This window comes from Aotus nancymaae, unplaced genomic scaffold (genome assembly GCF_030222135.1).
Source record: "Aotus nancymaae isolate 86718 unplaced genomic scaffold, 86718_ANA_hifiasm-v0.15.2.pri h1tg000018l, whole genome shotgun sequence".
Lineage (NCBI taxonomy): Eukaryota > Metazoa > Chordata > Mammalia > Primates > Aotidae > Aotus > Aotus nancymaae.
The window spans coordinates 4,647,409-4,673,315 of NW_026988430.1; the positions used below are offsets into that span (position 1 = coordinate 4,647,409).

Sequence of the window (25,907 nt, forward strand, 5' to 3'; positions counted from 1 at the left end):
GTTGCGGTGAGCCGAGATCACGCCATTGCACTCCAGTCTGGGTAACAACAGGGAAACTCCGCCTCAAAAAAGAAATAATTGATAAACTGTACTTCATTAAAATTAAAAGCTTCTGGTCTAAGAAAGACTATATCAAGAGAATGAGAAGACAAACCACAGAGTAGTAGAAAATGTTTCCAAAAGACACATTATAAAGGATTATTATCAGCTGGAAAGGTGGCTCATGTTTATAATCCCAGCCCTTTGGGAAGCCAAGATGAGAGGATCACTGCGCCCAAGAATTTGAGACCAGCCTGGGCAAGATAGCAAGACCCTGTCTCTGCAAAAGTGTTTTTTAAAAATTAGGGCACAGTGGTACATGCCTGTAGTCCTAGCTACTTGGGAAGCTGAGGCAGGAGAATCCCTTGAGACCAGGAAGTTGAGGTGGCAGTGAGTCATAGCACTCCAGCCTGGGCCACAAAGCAAGACGCTTTCTCAAAAACAACAACAAAACAAAACAAACACCACCACTGTTATCTAAAATATACAAACAACTGTTAAAACTCATCAGTGAAAAATAGGGCTGGGCATGGTGGTTCATTCCTGTAATCCCAGCACTTTGGGAGGCCAAGGTTGGTGGATCATTTGAGTTCAAGAGTTCAAGACCAGCCTGGCCAACATGGTGAAACCCTGTCTGTACTAAACATACAAAAATTAGCTGGGTGATAGTGGCGCGTACCTGTAATCCTAGCCACTCGGGAGGCTGAGGCAGGAGAATCACTTGAGCCTGGGAGGCAGAGGTTGCAGTGATGTTAGATCATGCCAGTGCACTCCAGCCTGGGTGACAAAGTGAGACGCTGTCTCAAAAGTTAAAAAATTAAAAATAACACTACTTAAAAATGGACACAAGATCTGAAGAGACATCTGGGTAAAGAAAATATACAAGTGGCAAAGAAGCATAGGAAAAGATGCTCTGCATAATATTTCATAAGGGAAACGCAAATTAAAATGACTGAGATACCACTGCACACCAAATAGATGGCTAAAATTCAGAATATTGACATCACCAAATGCTAGCAAGGAAGTGGAGCGATAGAAACTCTTACTCATTACTGGTGGAAATGCAAAATGCTACAGCCACTTTGGAAGACAGTTGGTAGTTTCTTACAAAATGAAATGTACTTTACTGTACAACCAGTAATCACACTCCTTGATATTTACCCAGATAAATTACTTATATCTACACAAAAACCTGCACACAGATGTTTATAGCAGCTTTATTCATAATTGCCAAAACTTGGAAGCCACCAAGATGTCTGAATGGAGAAACTAGTACATGCAGACAACTGAATATTATTCAGTGCTAAAAAAAAATGCGCTATGAAAGTATGAGGAGACATGGAGGAAACTGAAATGTATGTTACTAAGTGAAAGTAGTCAATCTGGAAAGGCCGCGTACTATATGGTTTCAACTATATGACTTTCCGGAAAAGGCAAAACTGAAGATAAAGGTTCATGGGTTAGGGAGGAGGGAGTGATGAATAGGTGGAGCACAGAGGATTTTGAGGGCAGTCAAACTATTCTGTGTGATACTACAGTGATAGATATATGTCGGTATACATTTGTCCAAAACAAGAGAACGCATAGCAGAGAGTGGACACTAACGTAAACTTTGGCCTCTGGGTGACAATGATGTGACAGCGCAGGCGCGTGGGTTGTAACAATGTAACACCGGTGGGGGATGTGGATAATGGGGGAAGCTGTATTTGTGTGGACACAGAGGCGTATGGGAACTCTACTCTCCTTTCGGTTTTGCTGTGAACCTAAAGTTAGTCTTAAAATTTTTATTAATAAAAAAATGGCAGCTACGAAGCAGTAGAACTATATATTCAAAGAATATGCATGACATTCTGTATCTAAAACTGTCCTTCAAAATTGAAGGTAAAATAAAGACATTCCTATATAAACAAAGACTGAGATAATTGGTAGATTGCAGACTTGTCCTTCAAGAAATGCTGTATTAAAGGAAGTCCTTTAGGCTAAAAGGAAATGACTCCAGACATTATCTTGAATCCCTAGGAAGAAGGCCCTGTGAGAGAAATAAGAGGAAAACAAAATGTATCTATGAAGTAAAGTGAGAAATCTAATAGTGGGGGAAATAGATTGATAACTTACTGTATGCCTGTCCTAAAGAGACACAGCCGTGTCCTCAGGAAATACTTGCTAGGATGCTTGGTAAAGAAAATGACAGGGCACCTGCTAGGCTATTTTTAAGTGAAATCATAGATGTTGGGAGTGGCACAGCCTTCTCAACTCATGACACTTGCCTTCCCAGTCAGTCTTTCCAGCATGTGCCCTTCCTCCTGTGTGTTTATTGGCATTAAAAGTCAGTGTACTAAAAGTTTTCAGGAGAGCTGTTAGAGAAACTTGCTTCAGAGTAAAGGGCATTTCCTAGATAAATTTCACAAAAATGTTTTTCAGTTCTAAAAATAACTTAGAATTCAGGGTGAGCCATCATCCTAGATATATTACAGTAAGGCATATTTGTCTGAGAGAAAAAGTGAACAGAGACATGATGATCTAACTCTGAGGAAACCAAGACAGGAATTTGTTGGAATTCAAAATATTCCAATTTTAACCATGAGACTACATGAAATTAAGCAACATTTAATGTTTTATCCCCAGTGAATGACATATTTTGCTCCAGGATGTGATTTGTTTGCTGTAATTTGTTTTAGTGATATTTTGCCGAGATGAAGCTGCAGGAATGTTTGGTTTTCTTAACGGCAGCTGGTGAGTAGTTAAAATGGACTGAGAACTTTTGTTCTTCAGGATTCAGCTTAATACTGAGCGTAGGCTAACAAAATAACACATCTGGGTTCTGTTTTTTCTGTAATCTGAGGGGATTGGATTAGATTATTTCCACGATAAAATCTTTTTTTTTTTTTTTTTTTTTGAGACGGAATTTCGCTGTTGTTACCCAGGCTGGAGTGCGGTGGCGCGATCTCGGCTCACCGCAACCTCCGCCTCCTGGGTTCTGGCAATTCTCCGGCCTCAGCCTCCTGAGTAGCTGGGATTACAGGCACGCACCACCGTGCCCAGCTAATTTTTTGTATTTTTAGTAGGGACGGGGTTTCACCATGTTGACCGGGATGGTCTCAATCTCTTGACCTCGTGATCCACCCGCCTCGGCCTCCCAAAGTGCTGGGATTACAGGCGTGAGCCACTGCGCCCGGCCTTCCACGATACAATCTTATTCAACAAACATTTATGAAGTTCTCACCACATAGATGGTGTGAGAGTCAGAATGAAAGGCCAGATCCTCAGAGAACTGCCGTCTAGGGAGGCACGTGGCAGTGAAGGGAAATCGTTGTGATGCTTTGTGAGACGCCATGGAGGCTGCACTGAAAAGGAAGTGACTAACACTGTCCAGGTATGGAGGTCAGGGTTGCTGGGTGGCTTGAAAGATTTCAGGCAGGAGATGGTACCCAAGCAGGACTGGAAGATTGAATAGGAGTTACCAAAGAGGACAGCAGGCAAGAACAAACTTCTAGAGACCCACTTTTTCTTCTACCTTCTACTTATCAAAAAGCATTTAGCATTGAGAGTTTTCTATAATGAAGGCTCTTAAAATTATCATTTAATATGTCTTGAGAATCCTTGGTACCATTTAAAATACAAGTATAGGCCGGATGCAGTGGCTCATGCCTGTAATCTCAGCACTTTGGGAGGCTGAGGCAGGTGGATCACCTGAGGTCAGGACTTTTGAGACCAGCCTGGCCAACATGGAGAAACCCCGTCTCTACTAAAAACACAAAAACTAGCCAGGTGTGGCAGTGGGCGCCTGTAATCCCCACATAACTCAGAAGGCTGAGGCAGGAGAATCGCTTGAACCCAGGAGGCGGAGGTCTCAATGAACCGAGATCGCGCCACTGCAGTTCAGCCTGGGTACAGGGTGAGACTCTGTCTCAAAAAAAGAAAACACACATACACACACAGGTATAATCTAAATAATCAAATTAGGAAGAAATGGCTTTGATACATTGTCTGGACACTAGGGGGACATTTACTTCTCGAGTTTTTGTCAGTTCTGTGTATTTCACTTGAGTCTTTGTGCTGACCACTCTAGTGAATTGAATTCACTTGAAAGAGCACATCAGAAAGTAAAACTGCTTTTGTTGTGTTTCTATTCCTGCTACAAATCTCCCAGAGTCTGCTTGCAGTGAAGTGTTAATAGTGAGGTCTCTTTCTGCCCCCATTTCAATGCCCCCATGAAGAAAATCCCGTGAAATGTTACAAGGGATTTTAGTCGATGGAAAAGCAATACAAATGACCGGATTAGCTAGGTGCTTAAAATAGCATCAGGTGGCCTCCTTGTAGCCCTTGCCACATGGTAATTAAATGTTTGTGACTGATCATTCTCCTCCCTGCCTTAGTCCACCCACATGGTGGCATCGGGTTGGATCTTGTTGATTCATCGATAGGGTCCAAGCTCCACATTCCTTAGTGGGTATTCCAATAATTGTTGGTCGACTAAAAGAAGGAATGAAATATAAAGGGCCCAATGTTTCAAATAAAGGGAGCATAACTGAAAAAGCACTGAATCCAAATTATATCCATCAACTATGGATGCTTCCTTCAGGTTTGCAGGCAGAAGCCCTGACCATTCATTACTCCCTCTTCGCCTGCCTTTCTTTTCCCTCACCAGCTCTCGGCATGTTACATTCGTGCATGCACATGTTATTTATCTTGTTTATTGTTTGTTGCTTTCATTACTGCATTATCTCCATGAGGACAATAATTTATTCCCAGTTTTGTTTACTGCACTCCAGAGCCTGGAACAGTTAGCACACAGTAGGTGTTTAGTGATTATTTGTTGAATGAATCTGTGCTACAGCAGATACATAGTGGGTATTGTGCTCAATCTTTTTATTTAAATTAAAAAATTTTTATTCATTTGTTTTGAGACAGGATCTCACTCTGTCACACAGGCCAGAGTGCAGTGGCATGATCACGGCTCACTGCAGCCTCGACTTCTGGGGCTCAAGCGATACTCCCACCTCAGTTTCCTGAGTAGCTAGGACCACAGACATACATTATCACACCCTGATAATTTTTGCATTTTTTGGTAAAGATGGTTTTACCACGTTGCTTGTTGATTGACTGATATGGCAGGTCTCAAGCTCCTGAGCTCAAGCGATCCTCTCTCCTCAGCCCCCAAAAGGGCTGAGATTACAGGCAAGAACCACTGCACCTGGCCGTGCTCAATCTTGAGTGCAGATATTGTCATTTATTGTGCTTCATTCTGGTTGGTTTTTTTTTTTTTTTTTTTTTTTGAGGCAGGATCTCATTCTGTCGCCTAGGCTGGAGTGCAGTGGCATCATCATAGCTCACCATAACCTTAAACTCTTGGGCTCAAGCAATCCTCCCACCTGTAGCTGGGACTACAGGTACATGCCACCACACCCGGTTAATTTTTTCACTTTTTTAGATGGTGTATCAGTATGTTGCCCAGGCCGGTCTCAAACTCCTGGGCTCAAGCAGTTCTCCCACCTCAGCCTCCTGAGTAGCTGGGGTTACAGGTGTGAGCCACTGGGCCGGCCTTGCTTTATTCTCAAGTTTCTGAAACTGATGCCTGTATATAGTTCCTCTTAGATACTCTGGTTGATGCTCTAACATCTCCTTTTAAACTAGATTTCTGAACTCCTAGATTTCTGACCTCATACTTACACTGGCATCTTGTCTGTCTTGTTGCTGTTGTTATACGTAATTTTTAAAGACAATAATCTGATTTAGGAGTGACAAATTAGCAGTGGCCCCGGCCAGCACAGCAGTTTGAATTGTTCTGACTTTGAATGAAATCTTCAGGCAAGGCTTGCACTTTGGACAGCCCACTACTCTCTGTTGTTTTACATTGATTGTTTCTTTCATTATCACAATTATTTAATTTTTGTGTTTCTTTGTGTATTGTCAGTCTCCCATAGAGGCTGGCTCCATGAGGTCAGACAGCTTTTCTCCATCATTCGTTGCCCTCCACCCCAGCCCTAGCCCCGTGCCTGGTACCAGAGGGAGCACGAGAAGTGTAGTTGACCGGATGAGTGTACAACATCCAGGATCTGAGGTGATCCCTGGTGTGGGTGTGGAGGAAGAAGGTTGGTCTTTCTACCAAACATACTTAAACATGGCGAGTCCTTAAAGCCGCCAGCTTGGCTGCTATTGCTTAGAATGTTTCTGAAATCCTCTCTGGGAATTGCCTTTTTTCAGTTTATGATTCAACAGCACAGTCGTTCAAGATTTTCACATTTACAAAGTGCTTTCCCATGCATTGTCCCAATGGAGCGATCATCCCCATTCTGATGTGAGTGTGCTTAGTTTCCTGTAGTGAATGAATCTGCCTGTGTTGCACAGCAAGTCTGCAGCACGGTGGCCTTGTCCCCCTTCCCCATGCCAACCTGGTGTATTCTCTTCTTCACCACCACAGTGAGTGCTTGTCCAGTTTCTGTCAGGGTTGGGGCAGGGGGCCTGGGCCTCTGGTGTGTTTTCTAGGAAAGAGTGACATTAGTCCAGCGTCTCCCAGTAACACTATATTCACTTTTTTTTTTGAGACAGGGTCTCACTCTGTCACCCAGGGTGGAGGGCAATGGCATGATCTCCACCTCCTGCATTGAAGCCGTTCTCCCACTTCAGCCTCCCAAGTAACTGGGACTGCAGGTGTATGCCACCGTGCCTGGCTACTTTTTATTTTTGGTAGAAATGGGGTTTCACTGTGTTGCCCAGGCTGGTCTCAAACTTGTGAGCTCAAACAATCCACCCACCCTGGCCTCCCAAAGTGCTCAGATTATAGACGTGAATCAGTGGTCACTGTGTCTGATCTAAATTCACTTTAAAAAGCACGTGAAAAAACAAAATTGTGTGTGTCCAGGTTCCTAGGTAGCCATATTAAGTGCTGTAATTGTTAAGGAGGGCTTTTGGGCCGTAATGAACAGGCAGCCTTGGCACGGGCTCTGCCTCCTGTTTGTTGTCACTGCAGTCGTGTGCCGTCATGTTACAGGGCCCGGGGCTGGGCTTTGGCACCTCTCCCTGCCCCCACTGCCCCCCCGCCCCGCCATGGGATTGCTGGGAAGCATGTGCTCAGTGTCTTACTGAAGAGCAGAGCTCACTTCAATGTGGCTGCTCTTCCCAGGATTGAACACTCAGGAGCCTGGTCTGAAATCTCCAGCCTTATTTCAGGTTTTATTTTTATGAAAACCAGCCTGTACTCTTTTAAACCAGGGGCCTGAAGGCTGGCTTCTGAAAATATACCCCACAGGCCACTCTGCCTTGGCTTGTTTAGGCATTCCAGGGAGGGCTTGCTGACCTGAAGGTGTCCTCTGGCCCAGGTCAAAAGACCAGAGAAGACACTGGCGCCAGGACCCGCCACTGGCAAGGTAGCTGCCATCTGAGGTAGGATATTGTTCTTTTTTCTCCAGTTGAAGGCAGCCGTAACTATGGCTTCTCAGACGTTTGAGACAAACAAAAAAAGCAGTTTGACCCTGCCTTTACTTTCTGAAAATGACAGGAACTTTCAGATATATTTTAAGACACGGGTCATAAGCATGACCCATAGTTTATGTCACCTTAAATAGAGCAGCTGATCAGAACTGGCTGTTGGTTATAAAATAAAATAGTAGGTGTAGGTTTGTGGGAACAGGATCCTGACTGCTTTAGCGGTGCTAAGCCACTCTGTGCCGTGTGGTTTCAGCGTCTTGCCTTCCAGTTGGAACTCCTCTCTGCCCCTTAGCCCGATTTCCTTGTGTGTAACATGGCAAATTATTTCTTGGCTAATCCTTCTTATAGACCTGAAATTGTTCTTTTTAGAAAAACTTTAATAGGTTTTGAGATCCCCTCCTTTGAATCTCAGATGTGACTATTAGTAGTTTAATTTCTTTGTGTAGTTTCTGAGTAGATTCCGATGACCTATTTTTATTAACAGTTCTTTTAAAAAAAAAATGCTTGAGAGAAAGGAATCTTAGGAACAGATTCTATCTGTGAAATGCAATGGAGAATTTTGGCCAAAGTGGAAGGAATGGAATGGATGGCATAAAGGGTGACATTTGTGCTCAGAGTTGATTTCTTGGTGATAGTCTCATGTCTAATTTGAGGTTCCAGAAGCTCTTTAAAGGGTGGATGAGCTGCATAAACTGATGTGAGGGAATTAGACAGTGGTGGGTTCAGCAGAAAGTAAAGGAGCAGCAGTATCCCAGAATCACGGGGAGAAGCCCCGAACTCTGGCTGCCTGGGCCCAAGGAACACTCGCCCTTAGAAGGACTTTGCTACCTTTGCACTCTTTTAACCTGGGTCTAGAGCTCGTTGATCTGGCAAGGGATGAAAATACAAGCAGACAGCATTGGTATGTGAGCCCCTGAGCTCTGTCCCTTCCTCAGGCCGGTTCGTGAGGCTCATGATCAGTGCGAGACCATGCTTCAGATCTCTTGCCCAAGGACTAAGGGTGTGACTGAGTGCACACATTCCATGTGTAGGTGGTGCCCCCTGCTTCCAGATGCCGTGTGCACTATGGTTTCTATTTGAGGGGCTCTTACCTTTTTCTGGGTTCAGTCTCTCTCCCCATGTCTCTGTCCTGCTTTCTGCCATGGCTCACAGTGGTGCTGGATGGACTCTGTCCTTTCTTTTTATAAGTTGATCTCCAAAGGCTGAAAACCGTGAGCAAGATACTTTTTCCCAGTCCCTTTTTATATGATCAGTCTTGTCTTCTCAGTCCATGATCTGGCTATATATCTGAAACTAGCAGCTAATAAGGATTTTGGTATAAAATACATGATTGATAAATATATTCCAAGTCCTCCTTGTATGTCATTTTCAAAGAAAACAGGCTTCCCTTTGACCTTGCTTTATGCAGACTTATTTCCTAATCTGGAAATGTGGCCAGCTAGAACCCTGTTTCTCCCATGGTGAAGCTGTCCTTTTTGCTGGCAGAAAGCCCTAGACATCACAGCAAGGTGATGGGGGTTTCCCTGGCTAGTTCTCATGGCCATCTTGACTTCCAAAGACAAGCGCATTAAAAATCAAAATTGTGTGTGTCCAGGTTCCTAGGTAGCCATATTAAGTGCTGTAATTGTTAAGGAGGGCTTTTGGGCCGTAATGAACAGGCATCCTTGGCACGGGCTCTGCCTCCTGTTTGTTGTCACTGCAGTCGTGTGCCGTTATGTTACAGGGCCTGGGGCTGGGCTTTGGTACCTCTCCCCACCCAAGGAGGCCCAGCAGTGTGGCCAGATGCCCTGAAGAGTAGAATAACAGTTAGGAGGGCTTTCAGAATTTGAAAAACTCCTAGAAGGAGTCGGGACATGAACAGCTTCATCTGGTCAGGAAAGTTATGCTGGAATTGAACCTGATTCTCAGATAAATGGCTTGCTCTGGGATATCTTTTCCCACCATGGTTGTTCTGTGTTGGCAGGGGAGAGTTGGCACTGGATTTTGTTTTTTGTTTGTTTTTGGTTTTTTTTTGAGACAGGGTCTCAGTCTGCCACTCAGGCTAGAGTGCAGTGGTGCACTCTCAGCTCACTGCAGCCTCAGCCTCCCAGGCTCAAGCAATCCTGCCACCTCAGCCTCCCAAGCAGCTGGGACTACAGACGCACACCACCATGCCTGGTTAGTTTTTGTATTTTTTGTAGAGGTGGAATTTCACCATGTTGCCCTGGCTGATCTTGAATTCCCAGGCTCAAGTGATCCCCCTACCTCGGCCTGCCAAAGTGCTGGAACTACAGGCGTGATGCACTGCGTTCGGCCTTGGCACTGGCTTTTAATTTACTTTGCATTCTGATTTGATAGCAACCCACCAGACTGAATGCAACGTGCCCTCTCCCCACAGCAAGCAGCCCAGGCCAAGGATGGATCCCATTCACCTGGTGCCATGTTTGCCTCAGGCAAGGTGGTCCCCAGGGCCAGGAGACCAAGGCTGGATGTTGTGTCAGGTGCTCAAGGAGTCCCAGAAGTACACAAGACGGTGTGTAGTTTTCTCTCTTTTCTTCATGTCATAGATTGCTGGCTTGAGTTTTAATTAGGTTGCATGAAAGTGCAGTTTGTTGGGAGCTTTAATCATCTTCCACTGGGGAGCCTTGCTGGGCTGGTTTATTTTCATCCTGCTCCTCTCAGGGTGTGAGCAGGGGGTTGAGGGACATTTTAGTACCTGTCTGCTCTCTCCTGCTTTGCTGGCCTTGATAACCACATTTTCTAACATAAAACCCGGGATATGAGAGCCTGACTGCTGACAATGTTGTAGAGTTTTTTCCTATTTGTTAATTCGATTAAACTGAAGGGTTTATGAAGATATAGAAGTTAAACAGCACTGGACACTTAATGAACTTCCTTTATTTGGAAAGAACCACTGTTCATAAGCCAGGAGTCCCTACAGAGAGCCTTGGGAGTCTGATTGTTGGGTGAGGTCCTGGGCCAGGAGCTTTGAGTTAGTCACGGTCACAATGATGCTGGTGGCAGCTGTGTTCCCTCTGTGCATACAGATGAATTCATCCAACCTTGTAACAAACCAGGAGGCAGGTCCTCTGACAACGTCAGCTCAGAAGTGAGGACACCGAGGCCCAGGGCAGTGAGGCCATTTTGCCAGGCTGCCAAGTGACTGGGTCAGGGTGTCACCCCAGCCAGGCTGGCTTGAGGTTCATCCTCATGACCCCTGCACTGCCACTGTTATGCTGCAGTTTGTGTTTTTCAGGTGGTCTCTGAGTTTTGGAAAGCAACAGGCTGCATACTTGGCTCTTGACCCCCATAATCTCAGCAGTGTTCTGCCTTAGCCCCAGGTTGTAGGTTTGAAACGGGGTGGACTTCACAGGCTCTGGCCTCCAGCAGCGCATGGAGGAGTGTTCAGAGGGGTTTTCACCCAACACGCCCAGTGGAGCTCTGGGCCTCAGCCCCAGAGGCTGAGCCCGGCTATCCTTCCCTGAGCCCAGGCCCCCACTCCTTTCACACCTCAAGCTCATTGTGGGCAGTGGCTGGTCCCTGGGCTATTCTGGACAAGGCAGGGTAGTCCTGCCCTGAGACCTGCCTGGTGCAAAGACCTGGGATTGTAGTGAGAAAAAAGCTTTTAGCAAATAGCCATCCAGCTGGGTTGAACTCTACCCAAGCCTGCACTCCTCAACCAGCTTATTACATGCAAGTTCTAAGCTATACTTACCTGGAGCCTGCTCTCGCTTTCTGTCAATTGTTATAATTTTCTGGTAAAGTTCTATCAACAAACTGGTAACCATTCCCGTGTCCTACTGTTTATCCCTCCTTCCCCTGGGCAACCCTCCCATATTCCCTGTTTTCAGGATCTTGGTCCTGTGCAGAACTCCAGGCAGCGCCCACAGAACCCAGAGTGGCACAGGCCTTGGTGCCTGCTCTCCACCTTTCCTGAGCACTTCTCAGGTTCCAGACAGAGGGTCCTTAGGACCCAGTATAGCCTGCAGGCAAGAACACCTGGCCAGAGCTTCCTTGTGGGGCAGGGGTGGCACCAGTAGCGTCTGGGCGAAGAGCTTGGTGCTTTAGATACCACTTTAATCCCCAGTTCATCCAGCGGAGGCTTGGCCTCGTGTAAAGCAAGAGGGAACTGTAGCCACGCAGCAGACAGTAGCTGAGGAGTCTTCAGAAGTGGGTTAAGTGGCAGTTTGTGGGAAACTGTCATTTTTACAGTCTAAGAATGTAGCTATTTTTTATGGTCAAGAATTCTGGTGTGGCCAGGGGCGGTGACTCCCATCGCCTGTAATCCCAGCACTTTGGGAGGCTGAGGTGGGCAGATCACCTGAGGTCAGGAGTTTGAGACCAGCCTGACCAACATGGTGAAACCCCATCTCTACTAAAATTACAAAAATTAGCCAGGCTTGGTAGTGTGTGACTGTAGTCCCAGCTACTCAGGAGGCTAAGACAGGAGAATTGCTTGAACCCGGGAGGCGGAAGTTGCAGTGAGCCAAGATCGCGCCTCTGCACTCCAGCCTAGGTGACAGAGCAAGACTCTGTCTCCAAAAAAAAAAAAAAAAAAAGAATTCAGGTGTATCTGGAAAAGCAGGTGAAAAAGTAAATACTAAACTAGTTGACAGTTCCAGTTGCGGTAGAATCCTCTTGCAGGGGGCAGTTTAGCATAGATCAGGACAGCCACCCTGAACGTGAACTTCAGGATCAGAGCTACTTGGTGCATAGACAGATGCATGTTGGGAGTCCGCAGTAGTCCTGACTTCACTCTGGCATCCAGAGTTGATGCCCTGGATGGGGTATTAAAGTGGCCTTGAGATGGGATATTAAAGTAGGTGGGTGAGGTTTTACATCATTGCTCCAAGCTGATGAATAAAGCTACAGGCTGGTTTGCCAGAACTCTCTTCTTGGTTTCTAGCCTCTTCTTGCCTGAGAAGGATTCTGTGCTCATAAACCACAGCCCTGGAGTTGGACCGTGAGCCTTCTGTCTCATTGACTCTGGCTTGTTCCTCAAGTGGACTCCAGGGCATTGCTTTCCAGCGACAGCACATGGTGCTTACCACAGTCCTCACCAGCTGAGGTCACCAGGAGATAAGGTCTCCCTCTCATCTCCTGCTTTGGACACAGGGGGACAGGTGAATGTGGAGGAATGGGGGAGGCTCAGGAGAAATAAGGGCAGGTGGGGAAAAACACATATTTCCTGAGAATCAGCTGCACACTGTTGCACACACACTCATACAGCCTCCGGGTTTCATCTGGCCTACCATGGCTCAATGGGGAATGCCGGGCGGGAACACGCCATGGGCACAGCGGGGCAGCACACTCACTGGCCAGAGCCCATGCTGGTCCTTGGCACAGGGCCCTGCACTGAATGCCTTTGGGCGTCTGTGAGGCCTGTGGTCAGAAGTCCATCTGTGGCCCGCACAGTAACAGTCGAGGGGCTGCCCCACCCAGAAACATCCATCCTCTCAGGGTCTACTCTGAAAAGGATAAGACTGGTACAATTTCTTTTTCCTTTCCTTAAAAAAACCCTTTCTAGTTTCACAAATATTCAGGGATTGAAAACAGGCGTTATTTGAGGTAAGGCCAACACAGGTTTCCAAAGGAGAGAAGGTGAGTACTGACACGTCACCTCTTCCTGTAACACTGTGGGTGACTGCGTCCTAGACTGAATGGCAATGTCCGCTTGTTCCCTGAGGGGCATCATGAGGCCTGTGACTTTTCTGTCTGCTCTTGTCAGTACTGAGTGAGAGGAGGAAGTTCCGCAATGCTGAACCGTTGGCCAGGGGTGTAGGGCCTGGGACAATACTTGCCAGGGCTTAGAGCTGGAGTCCATAGAGGAAGAACTGGGATTCCTATTAGACGAGAGGAAGAGCCTAGGCAAGTCCCCTGAGCTCTGCTACTTTGTCACTGGTGTGTTTGCTTTTGGTTCTTCCAGGAAGAGTCTGCTGAAGGTGAAGGCCATGGACTTCATCACCTCCACAGCCATCCTGCCCCTGCTGTTTGGCTGCCTGGGCATCTTCGGCCTCTTCCGGCTGCTGCAGTGGGTGCGCGGGAAGGCCTACCTGCGGAACGCTGTGGTGGTGATCACAGGCGCCACCTCAGGGCTGGGCAGAGGTAGGTCCCGGAGGCAGTGCTGCCAGGGGGTGGGGAGAAGTCAGCCAGGGATGAGGAGCCTTCCAGCCGCACAGGGACCACCACCACAAATGCCCAAAGCGGCAGCAGGAAGTGCAGATAAGGGAAGTGGGCCGGATGGCACTGTCCTTGGTCCAAGTGGGAAAAGCAGGAGTCAAAGCGCATTAAGAAATGACTCAGCATCAGGGTGGGAGGCAAGAGCAAGCGAAGCAGCCTGGCCCTGGTGGGTGGGATGGGGTGCATGCCCCTCGCAGGGCAGCCCTGCCCAGCCCCAGTTGCTTGCTGAGGTACGAATTTTATGTGAAATCTCCCAATTTCCAAATATGGACAGCTAATTTAAAACGTGTTTTTACCTCTATGAGGACCAAATAAAACATGTCCTTTCTTGGATTCAGCGGGGACCTCCGGTTCGCAGCTTTGGTGCACCCTTTCTGTTAGCCTTGCCATCCCAGTGCCAGGCCCCTGACTGTACCCTCGGCATGGTCTCAGCAAGGCCAGAGACAGGATAAATGGCACCTCAGCTGTTCCAGGGTCTCCACTTTAGGTCCATTGCAACCCAGTGAACACCATGAGCTTCTAAGTCTCAGGAATGATATTCCGGGACCCTGGCTTGGAGTGTCAAAACCTGGGCTTCCCCTTCTCCCATTTCTGGAAGGCTGCGTGTTACAGAGCTCCGCTGTTTACCTGCCACACATGTATATTGACTTGGCACGTTGCACATGCACATGCCACACCGTCTGCCATCCATACTCACGCTGAGTTCTATGGAAGAAGGCTGAGTTCCCTGAACTGTGGTGACCCCACCTGCTGCTGCATCTTCTGGCTGCTGACAGCTCAGCTGGAGCCGATGGATCACCTGCTAAGTGGGAGGCTTTGGGCCAGGTGCTAGGACAAACGGATGAAAGACAGGGTCCCTTCCTTCAAGGATGTCACCGTCAACTGTTGTAAGGAGAAAGGCAAGGACTTCTCTCTGTATATTGCCATTGCAGTAATGTATGCTCCCAAACCAGCCTGCTGGGGACAAGGCACATGTATATGTGCTGGGTGGTGCTAAGCATTTTTACATGCGTTATCTCACTGACTTCTCGTAGCTAAGATTCAGAGAAGGAATGACCAGGACTTCCAGCCAGAAAGTGCAAAACCAAGAGTCAAACCCACATCTCTCTGTCTCCAGAACTCACAGTCTTAAAGCTTCAGCAGGGGAGATGGCCAGGTAAAAGGAAAGGTGGGCTGGTAGACAGGACATTCCAGATGGGCCCAGGGGTGGGAGCAACATGGTCGCACAGGGACTCATAAACAGTTGGGTGCTACATGGACATAGAGGAGCAGATGGGCCTTTGTAGTGGAACTGACTTGCACTTGGCCAGGGGTGGCCTCGGAAGGCTTTAGGGAGTATGGATTCATTTATGCACCACTGTGGATGTTAGGTGAGGTCTCCATGGGTGAACACCATGTCTGTCATTGGATATCCAGACCTTTACAGGGACAGCTGTCCGCAGGCCCTTTGCCATCGTCAGTCCTCTGACCTTACTCAGTTACTATATATATAGTGGTCAGCAGCCACTTCTCTTGAGCTCAAAGAGAAGCATTTTGTGAAAGTCCTTGAAGAGCATTTGAGAGATGGCAGAGGTGGAGCTCTGAGTCACAGGTGCTCCCATCCGTGGATGTTTAAGAAGCATGCTGTCATCTTCATTCTGCATCTCCTCTCCTGACAGCAAGATTATGAAGGGAACAGAAAATGTCACAGAGGTCACCAGGCCTGTCTATGTATCATAAGATGTCAGGCCTTTCCTGAATTCCTGTCACCGCTTATATTCTGCCCCATTTAACTTCTTGGGAACAAGAGTCCCTCCATCCAGATAAAGTAGGGCAGATTCTTTACTGGCCATGTCAAGTACAGCCACTGTTGATGTTGCCAAGGATGCGCTGCTGCTCCCTTACTTCTTTGAGGAGGCAGAGCTATATGCTGTCCTCAGTGGCTCTGCCTGCTGTGCAGCCACCCAGAAGGTCTGGAGTTATGCAATGAGTCTTCAGTTTTCATATCTATCCTATCTTGTCTCCTGTTTTGTATTTAAGCTTCTCGAGCTTGTCCTTGTAGAACAGTGGGACCGCTGACTAAAGGAACAGAACGTTCTGGATGCCTGCTTACTCTAGCTTTAGCCACATGGCTGTGCACAGCTCTCTTGACTTCCGGCCAGGCGTGCTGGTGGCACTGGACAGTCACCCACAGCCCTTCACATACGGTACCTTGGAGTTGTTCTCCTTTCTCCTTGGACCCTCCTACCTTCCAGTATCAACTTCTTCAAGAAATGAAAATGGAATCCTTCCAATCTGTTGTTTTCATTTCTGTCGCTCCCTACCCAAACTTCATTTCCTCTCTTTTTAGCTTTGCTAGGAAGCAAAACTGAAACAGATTGAGGCAGTCATCTTCCCAAAGTTGTTTAGACTCCCGTGGGCCTCCCACCTTTGGTTCTGTATCTGCACCCTTTGGTGGCCCCTCACAAATGTCCTATGCATTGGTCAGGACAAGACAAAATGGGGTGAGGAAGCAAGTAGGGCCCAAGGTTCCTAACCTTTGGGAATGATTTCTTAACCAGATGAGCAGTTCTAGCCTCAGGAATGTGGGCATCTGGCTTGGAGTGCAGCCACCGCCCCCTTCCTTGCTGTGGGGACTTTGCTGCTCTGCTGAGAAGTGCACCAGGGCAGGTGGGGCTGGAGCGCTGCCACCAGGCCTCATTACCCAGGGTGGGTGCTCTCTCTGAGCTTCCACCCTTTGTCGGGATGAGCCAATGAACACACCAGCCTCATGTCCTTCAAAGAAGATGGTGTGTCTAGATTGAGACTGCTTAGCACCTCTTTCCCGAAGACTGTCGGGTCTGTGGAGAGGCGCCTGGGGTGAGCTAGTGCTGTGTGGGGAACTGAATCAGGAGCTGTGGAACACAGGGAGGCTTTACACCATGAGACAGACATCAGGGAGCCTCCCCTCAGAACTCTCAGGACCCCTGGTGCTGAAGGACACTGGAGTTTCCTCTCCTCCCCTGTTTTGAGCCCATCTAGGTTTAAGGAAGTTTGACATTTCTCTAAGGGAAGGGCTATTCAGACCAGTACCCACTGCCTGCCCCTCTGACCTTTCCTTCCTTCCCAGCTGAGGAGCTAGATGGCAGCCCTGATTTTCTGACCCCGCAGCATCGGCCCCTCACCATCTGGCTCCCTGAGATGGAACTAGCCTGCAAAGGCCATTCCCGTCCATGAACTGGGAGCTAGGGCACCACCTGGTCATGTGGGCCTCTAAGATTTGGTCTGGAACCAAGTCGGTGGCTCACTTGGTGTCAGGTCAGGGTGGGCCAGGGGCCGAGGTGTCCTGTACAGATCTGCTGGTAAGCATTTGAGGGAGACTACACCTCAGGTGAGGACAGGAGTGCCTCTTTAAACCAGCATGCGGCTGGGTGCGGTGGGTCACACCTGTAATCCCAGCGATTTGGGAGGCCCAGGCAGGAGGATCGCTTGAGGTCAGGAGTTCTAGACCAGCCTGGGCAACATGGCAAAACCCCATCTCTACAAACATTAGTCAGGTGTGGTGGCATGCGCCTGTAGTCCCAGCTACTTGGAAGCCTGAGGTGGAGGATCACTTGAGCCCGGGAGGTTGAGGCTGCAGAGAGCCACGATCAGAGTACTGCAATCTAGCCTGGGTGACAGACCAAGAGACCCTGTATCCAAAAAAAAAAAAAAAGTCAAAAACTATGTTTCAGTTTTCATCATCTGTTTTTAGAACATTGTTATTTATTTATTTACACTTATATTTTTATTTTTTTGAGACAGGTCTTGCTCTGTCACCCAGGCTAGAGTATAGTGGTGTGATCACAGCTCACTTCCCGGGCTCAAGAGATTCTCCTACCTCAGCCTCCTGAGTAGCTGGGACTATAGGCATGTGCCACCGCACCCAGCTAATTTTTTATTTTTTATAGAGACAAGATCTCCCTATTTTGCCCAGGCTGGTCTGAAACTCCTGGGCTCAAGCGATCCTTCTGCCTCAGCTCCCCAAAGTGCTGGGATTACAGGCATGAGTCACCGTGCCCAGCGACAACATTTTAACAAAGTGGTTCAGAAATATGGCTAGGCACAATGGCTCATGCCTGTAACCTCAGCAGTTTGGGAAGCCATGGCAGGAGGATTGCTTGAGCTCAGGAATTTGACACCAGCCTGGGCAACGTGGCAAAATCCCCATCTCTACAAAAATATAACAATTAGCCAGCCATGGTGGTGAGTATCTATGGCCCCGCCTACTCTGGAGGCTGAGGTGGAAGGATCACTTGAACCCAGGAGTTCAAGGCTGCAGTGAACTGTAATTGTGCCACCACACTCCAGCCTGAGCAACAGAGCCAAACCCTGTCTCTAGAAAAAAAATTTTAATAAATAGAAATACAAAAACAACAGTTGACACTGCTGTAGTGCTATTTATCTAGGGAGCACTACAGTAGGAGAGTACCTACCTTAGCTCATTCGGTCCCACAGCCACACCCCCAGGGACTGAATGAGCTAAGGCAGGTAATCTCTTACTACAGTGCTTGATAGATGAAAAGTATCCTAAATAAGAGGAAAGTCAGACACAGAGGTTCTAACTTACCGGAGTTCAAGTCTAGCTCAAGTCCATTCTCTTGGCTGCTGGGCTGCTGCTTTTCATAAGCTGTATGTACATTTTCAGGGCACTATTTATTTATAAAGGATATGCTGCAGGGAAGGCTAAGCGAGAAGTGGCAGCATCACCCTCTGCCTCCTCACCTCCCATCACTGTTTCCTTTCTGACTCCCCACAGGGTAGTCCTCCACCCCCGGTTCTGATGGTTTACCCTCCTGCATCCAGGGTTTTTTCTGTCGGGCCCTCCCGCTTAGCCACGGGAGAATTAACCTGTGACTCTTCTGGGGCCCCCATTCAAGGCTGATCATGGCCTTCCCTGGGATTGGATCAGAGCTGGGTGGGAAGAGACAAGACAAAACTGTGTGGCAGGGGCATTGTGTGGATGTGAGCTCTGGGGCCCTCCCACGCGTGAGAGCGCCCCTGCAGCCAGCGCTTAGGTCCTTCCTAGATTTCGGCCCTCGGGTCTCCTCTCCATTCTTGAACTTCCCCACAATCCCTCTGGCAAATTCTCTTTTTGCTTTACCCCAGTGTGAGTTTAGTTTCTGTTTCTTGCCACCAAAACAATATAGAGCATGTGTCTGACTAGCTTTGGACTGTCCCTGCTGTGGTCTTAGTTGAAGTCCTCATCAGTTGTCACCTGGAATAGTGCGGTGGGCTCGGTAGAGGCTGCTTTCCTCCAGTGTCCCCACTCCCTCCTGCCCAGTGGGACTGAGCCTTTTCAAAGGCAGGCACCCTTAATTGTCCTGCGTGTGGCAGGCACTCCCATGCGCTGACTTGACCCCTCCCTAGCCAGTGAGGCTGTTAGACCTTCTGTCCCAGCCCCATCTGCCTATGGCCCCTCAGGCACTCTGCTCCCTCTGCCTCAAGGACTCTCTGGGAAATAGCCCATCAGACTTTGGAAAGGCCTCAGTCCTCTGCCCCAGCTTTTCTACAGGACCATGTATTTCCAAGAGAGCTGTGCCTGGGTAGTGCCACCACACAGCCTTGGCAGGGCACGGCACCATAATAGCTGGTCCTGACTGTCCTTGCCTGTCAAGACAAGCCCCTGCCTGAGTGACGCTGAGCTCCCTCGGCTGTGAAGATGGCTGACGCTCACAGCTGATCCAGGTGAACAGAAGTATCACAGGGTGTTCTGAGCGTGGGACTTAACACATCTGTCCATCTCAGCCTGCCTTTCTCTTTGCCGTGTGGATGTCTGTAGCATTGGATATAAGCCCCGCACTGGGCCCCAGCTCCCAGCTTCATGCTGGGCCACACAGCAGGGGCCAACACAGACATGCCAAGGGTGTGAAACAGCAAACGGCAACACTGGGTGAATTTGAACCGAACGGCACTGGGGAAGAAGGCTGTCAAGGCTCTTTTCTCTTCCCTTAGAATGTGCAAAGGTCTTCTATGCCGTGGGTGCTAAGCTGGTGCTCTGTGGCCGGAATGGTGAGGCCCTGGAAGAGCTCATCAGAGAACTCACCGCTTCTCATGCCACCAAGGTGAGCCAGGGGCATGCTTTCCATGGGGAAGGAGTGCAGGCCATCTTCTGTAGGCACTGAGGAGGTGGTGGCCCACTCCTGGACTGCCGAGCTGCAGGACATCTATGTGTTACACTGTTCCAGGGAAGGCAGCAGGTCTCCATAGCAAACTGGGCCCCCTGCATGGGGAGGGAGAACTGTGCAGTGGTTTACATCCCAGTGCCCCTGCTGGCTAGCACTGTGAGTTTAGAAGCTTCTCTCTTGTCATGGGGAGGGAGAACTGTGCAGTGGTTTACATCCCCGTGCCCCCGCTGGCTAGCACTGTGAGTTTAGAAGCTTCCCTCTTGTTTTCCCTTTCCTTTTACCTGACTAAGCTCTGCTCATTGGGTGGGAATGGGGGTTGGTGATGACTTTAAAAGTTTTTTTTTTTTTTTTTTTTTTTGACATGGAATCTCGCTTGTCACCCAGGCTGGAGTGCAATGGCACAATCTCGGCTCACCGCAACCTCCGCCTCCCGGGTTCAAGCAATTCTTCTGCCTCAGCCTCCCAAGTAGCTGGGATTACAGGCACATGCCACCATGCCCGGCTAATTTTTGTATTTTTGTAGAGACGGGGTTTCACCCTGTTGGCCACACTGGTCTTGAACTCCTGACCTCAGGTGATCTGCCCACCTCAGCCTCCTAAAGTGCTGGGATTACAGGCGTGAGCCACCACACCAGGCCTTGTTTTCTTTTCTTAAACAGGTTTTGCTCTGTCACCCAGGCTAGAGTGCAGTGGCACAGTGATAGCTCACTGTAGCCTTGAACTCCTGGGCTCAAGTCATCCTCCCACGTCAGCCTCGTGAGTAGCATAGGCGTGTGCCACCACACCCAGCTAAATTTTCTTTTTTTGAATTTTATATGGAGACAGGGTCTCACTATGTTGCCCAGAGTGGTCTTGGACTTGTGGCCTCAAGTGATCCTCCCATGTCAGCCTCCTCACTGTGGTTTTGATTTGTATTTCCCTAATTAAAAATGATGTTGAACATCTTTTCATGTGCTTATTGATCATTTATAAATCTTCGGAGAAGTATCTATTCAGGGCCGGGCACAGTGGCTCACGCCTGTAATTGTACCACTCTGGGAGGCCGAAGCAAGTGGATCACTTCCAGGAGTTCAAGACCAGCCTGGCTAACATGACAAAACTCCACCCCTACCAAAAAATACAAAAATTAGCTAGGTGTGGTGGTGCACGCCTGTAGTTCCAGCTACTCAGAAGGCTGAGGCAGCAGAATCGCTTGAACCCCAGCTGTGGAGGGTACAGTGAGCTGAGATTGAGATTGGCCCAATTGCACTCCAGCCTGGGGGACAGAGCGAGAATCTGTCTCAAAAAACAGAAATGTCTATTCAGGTCCTTTGCCTGCTTTTAAAATCAGGTTGTTGTGTGTTGTTGAGTTTAGGAGTTCTTTATGTATTCTGGATATTAATCCCTTACAAAATATGTGATTTGCAAATATTTTCTCCCATTCAGCATCATTTCATTTTCTTAGTACTCTGGTGCACAGAAGCCTTTAATTTTGATGAATTTGTGCTTTTTTTTCTGTTGTTTGCCTTTGCTTTTGGCGTCATATCCATGGGGTTGTTGCCAAGTCCAACGTCATGAAGATTTCCTCCAGTGTTTTCTTCTATAAGTTTTATAGTTTTAAATCTCACATTTTAGGTGATTGATCCACTTGAGGTAACTTTTGTATATGTTATTAGCTAAGAGTCCAGTTTCATCCTTTTGCATGTGGTCATCTACTTTTCCCAGCACCACTTGTTGAAGACTGTCCTTTCCTCATTGAATGGGCATCCTTACAAAAATCAATTGATTACATATTTGAAGTGTGTATTTCTAGGTTCTTCGTTCTATTCAGTTGGTCTATATGTCTGGCCTACTGGTTTTTCTCCCCCTTAGCGGGAGGGGTGGAGCATGAGGGCAGGAAGGGGGGCGTGGAGGAGAAGGACCCATACTGTTTTAATAGCTGTAGATTTGTGTAAGTTTTGAGGTCCTCCAACTGTCCTTTTTCTGGAGTGTTTTGGCTATTCAGGGCCCACTGTATTCCCATATGAATTTTAGGGTTATTTTTTCTATTTCTGCAAAAACTGCCAGTGGGATTTTGATAGGAATAACATCAAATCTGTTGATCACTTTGGGTAGTACTCCCATATTAACAGTCTTCATTCCATTAATGCAGGATGTCTTTCCATGAACTTATATCTTCTTTAATTTATGTCAGCATTGTTTATAGTCTTCAGTATACAGTCTTTCACCTCCTTAGATTTATTGCCAAGTATTTGTCTTGATCTTTATGCTGCTGTAACAGAATATCAGAGACTGGGTAATTTTTATTTTTATTTTATTATTATTAATTATTTTTTAGAGACATAGTCTTGCTCTGTCACCTAGGCTAGAGTGCAGTAGTGTGATCCTGGCTCGATGCAGCCTGAAAATCCCAGGCTCAAACAGTCCTCTGCCTCAGCCTCCTGAGTAGCTGGGACTACAGGCACACACCACTGTGCTGGGTTAATTTTTTTATTTTTTTGTAGGGACAGGGTCTTGCTATGTTTCCCAGGCTGGTCTCAAACTCCAGGCCTCAACTGATTTATCCACCTTGGCCTCCCAGAGTGCCAGGACTGAGTAATTATTAAAGAGATCTATTTACCAAAGTCTGGAGGCTGAGAAATCCAAGTTTGAGGGGCCAGCATCTGGTGAGGGTCTGGTGTCTGGCAGGGGCCTTCTTACCACATCATAACATGTAGGAAGGCATCACATGGGTGAGAGAGAGAGAAAGGGGCTGAATTTTATCCTTTGATAAGGGAGCCACTCCCACAATGACACATTAATCCATTCATGAAGTTCCCACCTCTCAATACTGTTGCACTGGGGATTCAGTTTCTAACACATGGGTTTTAGGAGACACATTCAAACCTTAATTTTTTTAACTGCTACTGTAAATGGAATTGCTTTCCTGATTTCCTTTTCAGATTATTATTGTTTGTGTGTGGAAACACAGCTGATTTTGGATGTTGTTCTTGTACCCTGCCACTTTGCTCAATTTGTTAATTAACTCTTATTAGCTTTTGTGGATTTGTTGGAATTTCGTATATATAGAATCATGCCATCTGCAAACAGAGATAGTTTTACTTTTTCCTTTCCAAATTGGGTCTCTTTTTTTCTTGTCTAATTGTTCTGGTTAGCGCTTCCAGTATAATGTTGAGTAGCCATTGTGAACGCAGGCATCCTTGAATTGTTCCTGATCTTAGAGGAAGGCTTTCCATCTTTTTCCACTGAGTATGTTATCTGTGGGTTTTTCATAAACATCTTTTGCTGTGTTGAGGAATTTTTGGTCTATTCCTAGTTTATTGAGTATGTTTACCTTGAAAGGGTGTTTGATTTTGTCACATCTCTTTTCTGCATTACTTGAGATGATCAAGTGGGTTTTTTTTCTTCATTCTATTAATGTGGTATATTATAATAATCAATTTTCTTTTTTTTTTTTTAATTTATTTTTTAAAGAGACAGGGTCTTGCTATGTTGCCCAGGCTGGCCTCAAACTCCTGGGCTCAAGCAAGCCTCCCACCTCAGCCTCCCCAAGTGCTGGGGATTACAGGCATGAGCCACTGCACCTGGCCATGACTAATTTTTCTATGTTGAACCAACCTTGCTTGCATTCCTAGGATAAATCCCACTTGGTCATGGTGAATAATTTTTTAATATGCTGTTAAATTCAATTTACTGGTATTTTGTTGAAGATTTTTGCATCTATATTCACGAGAGATATTACTCTATAATTTTCTTATGATATCTTTAATCTGGTTTTAGTATCAAAGTAATGCTGGCCTCAGAGTGAATTAGGAAGTGTTTTCTCCTTCTTGTTTTCTAGAAGAGTACGAGAAGGACTGGTGTTAATTCTCCTTTACATGTTTGGCAGAACTCACCAGTGAAGCCATCCAGTCCAGGACTTTTCTTTGTTGGAAGGTTTTTGATTACTGATCCAATCTCTTTATCCGTTATAAGTCTCCTGAGATTTTATATTTCTTCTTGAGTCAGTTTAGGTAATTTGTGTTTCTCAAGGAATTTATCCATTTATTCTAGTTTTTCTAACTTGTTGGCAAATAATGTTCACAGTATTCTTTTATAATCATTTTCTGTAATCTCTTATAATATCTCTTGTCATTTCCATAAAGTCAGTGGTTCCACCCTCATTTGTGATTTTGGTGATTTGTGTCTTCTCTGTTTTTTCTTTGTCAGTCTAGTTAATGCTTTCTCAATTTTGTTGATCTTTTCAGAGAACTAGCTTTTGGTTTCATTGATTTTTGTTGTTTTTCCATATTGTTCATCTCTGCTCTAATCCTTATTATAATATTTCCTTCCTCTGCTGGTTTTGGGTTTAGTTTGCTGTTCTTTTTCTAGTTCCTTAAAGTATAAAGTTCATTATTGTTTTGAGCCTTAGTGATCCGTAGCTACATATATCTGTACATAGCTCAGATGGCCTGTCACTCAGAAAGTGAATTTGGTGTCTGTTGTATTTGACCAGGTGCAGACACACAAGCCTTACATGGTGACCTTCGACCTCACAGACCCTGGGGCCATAGTCGCAGCAGCAGCCGAGATCCTGCAGTGCTTTGGCTGTGTGGACATACTTGTCAACAATGCTGGGATCAGCTACCGTGGTGCCATCGTGGACACCACAGTGGATGTGGACAAGAGGGTCATGGAGACAAACTACTTTGGCCCAATTGCTCTAACGAAAGGTAACAGTTTGAGAAACCAGCAGTCACAAGTGATACGCTGCCATTCTTTTTACTTCACTTGGATCCTTTTCAGCTAAACGTTCCCTGTCTCCATCCTCTCTATTGCCCTGGAGTGGCTGTTACTGTTACAGTTCTGGTATCTGCTTTATAGTTTCCAGTCGAGATGTTCTCCCTTGTGACAGCCTCATGGGTGCAGCCTTACCTGTGTGTCTTTTTCATGGTGCCTGCAAAGCCCTACAAGGTGGGAAATTTTTATGTCCCACCACGGATTTCAATCCAGGGGAGAGGCTCCAGCAGGAAAAGGGAGCTGAGCTACCCATCTGCAGTGACCTCCGTCCTTGTTTCCTTGCCTCTCTCCTCCCTCCTGCTGGCACTCTGCGGGGCATAGGAGGCTGGGAGTTCCCAGATAGTCCTCCACCCTAAGGGGTTTTCACCATTCTCCCTCACTCTGACTAATGACTGGAAGTAGGGTACTTGTCTAAGCCTCTGCCTCTGTCCTCAGCACTTCTGCCGTCCATGATCAAGAGGAGGCAAGGCCACATTGTCGCCATCAGCAGCATCCAGGGCAAGATCAGCATTCCTTTTCGATCAGCATGTGAGTACTACTCTCTCCCACAAAATGCTTTATTGTTTTCTCCTGATTATAAAAATAACACATTTACTATTCAGAATTTAGACATTGTAGAAATGAACTATCCAGAGTGCAAAGGCACTTAGAATGTGTTCTCCAGAGCCACATGCCTGGGTTCAAATCCCAGCTCCATTTTCTGTCCCCTCTGTGACTTTGGGCAAGTATCTCTTCTTCTCTGTGCCCTGCCCTCAAGTGTAAATGGAGACAGCCTCAGCCTCAGCCCAGAGGACTGCTGTGAGTGCGGTGCGTGGAGCTGCCCCAGGCACTAAGTCCTAGGCATGGGCTAGCCACTCTCATTGTTATGATCGTTGCACAGATATCATCACGCCATCACTTTGGGACATATGCCTCCACATTTTTTTCTACATATAACTCAAATAAGCAAAAATGGGACGGCATTATTCATATTGCTTTGTGGCTTGTCAGTCCCACTTAACAGTGAATCTTTCTGCATCAGCATATATGGATTTACCTCATCCTTTCACGTGGATACAGAGTAATTCAATGAATGAGTGTGACATAATTGATTTGGCCATTTTTCTAGACACTTGAGCATTTTTTTTTCCCCTCAGTCCTTGACCATTAGCAGTGGTGCTATGTAGAACATTCTCAAATATTTTTATGTCTGGGCACTCAGAAGGTTTCCATAAAAAGGGTTTTAAGGTAATGACACATACTGTCCTTTCTTTGCATCACCTCCTCAAAGGAAATACTGCCTATACCAGCCTCATCTCCTCTCCGCCACCCAAGGGCCAGGCCCAGCCACAGCCTGGTCAGCAAAGGCAGGGAAAGCTGAGCTGCTGTAGCACTTTCCAAGGGCACCCGCAAGCATCC

The 25,907-nt window shown here is 46.9% G+C and overlaps 1 protein-coding gene across 5 annotated transcripts in view; it reads left to right on the plus strand.

Annotated features, from left to right (window-relative positions):
• DHRS7B (dehydrogenase/reductase 7B) overlaps positions 1-25,907 on the plus strand; it is a 47,442-nt gene that overhangs the window by 14,471 nt on the left and 7,064 nt on the right. For 3 of the 5 annotated variants that reach the window (XM_012461792.3, XM_012461794.3, XM_064378146.1), the window contains 4 exons: positions 13,373-13,551; positions 19,579-19,688; positions 24,226-24,442; positions 24,945-25,037. In XM_012461792.3, coding sequence (XP_012317215.2) covers positions 13,373-13,551; positions 19,579-19,688; positions 24,226-24,442; positions 24,945-25,037 — 599 coding nt within the window. Of the gene's footprint in view, positions 1-7,120; positions 7,423-9,960; positions 9,980-13,372; positions 13,552-19,578; positions 19,689-24,225; positions 24,443-24,944; positions 25,038-25,907 lie in introns of those variants that run through there. The other 2 variants (XM_012461795.3, XM_012461796.3) reach the window with 2 other exon arrangements.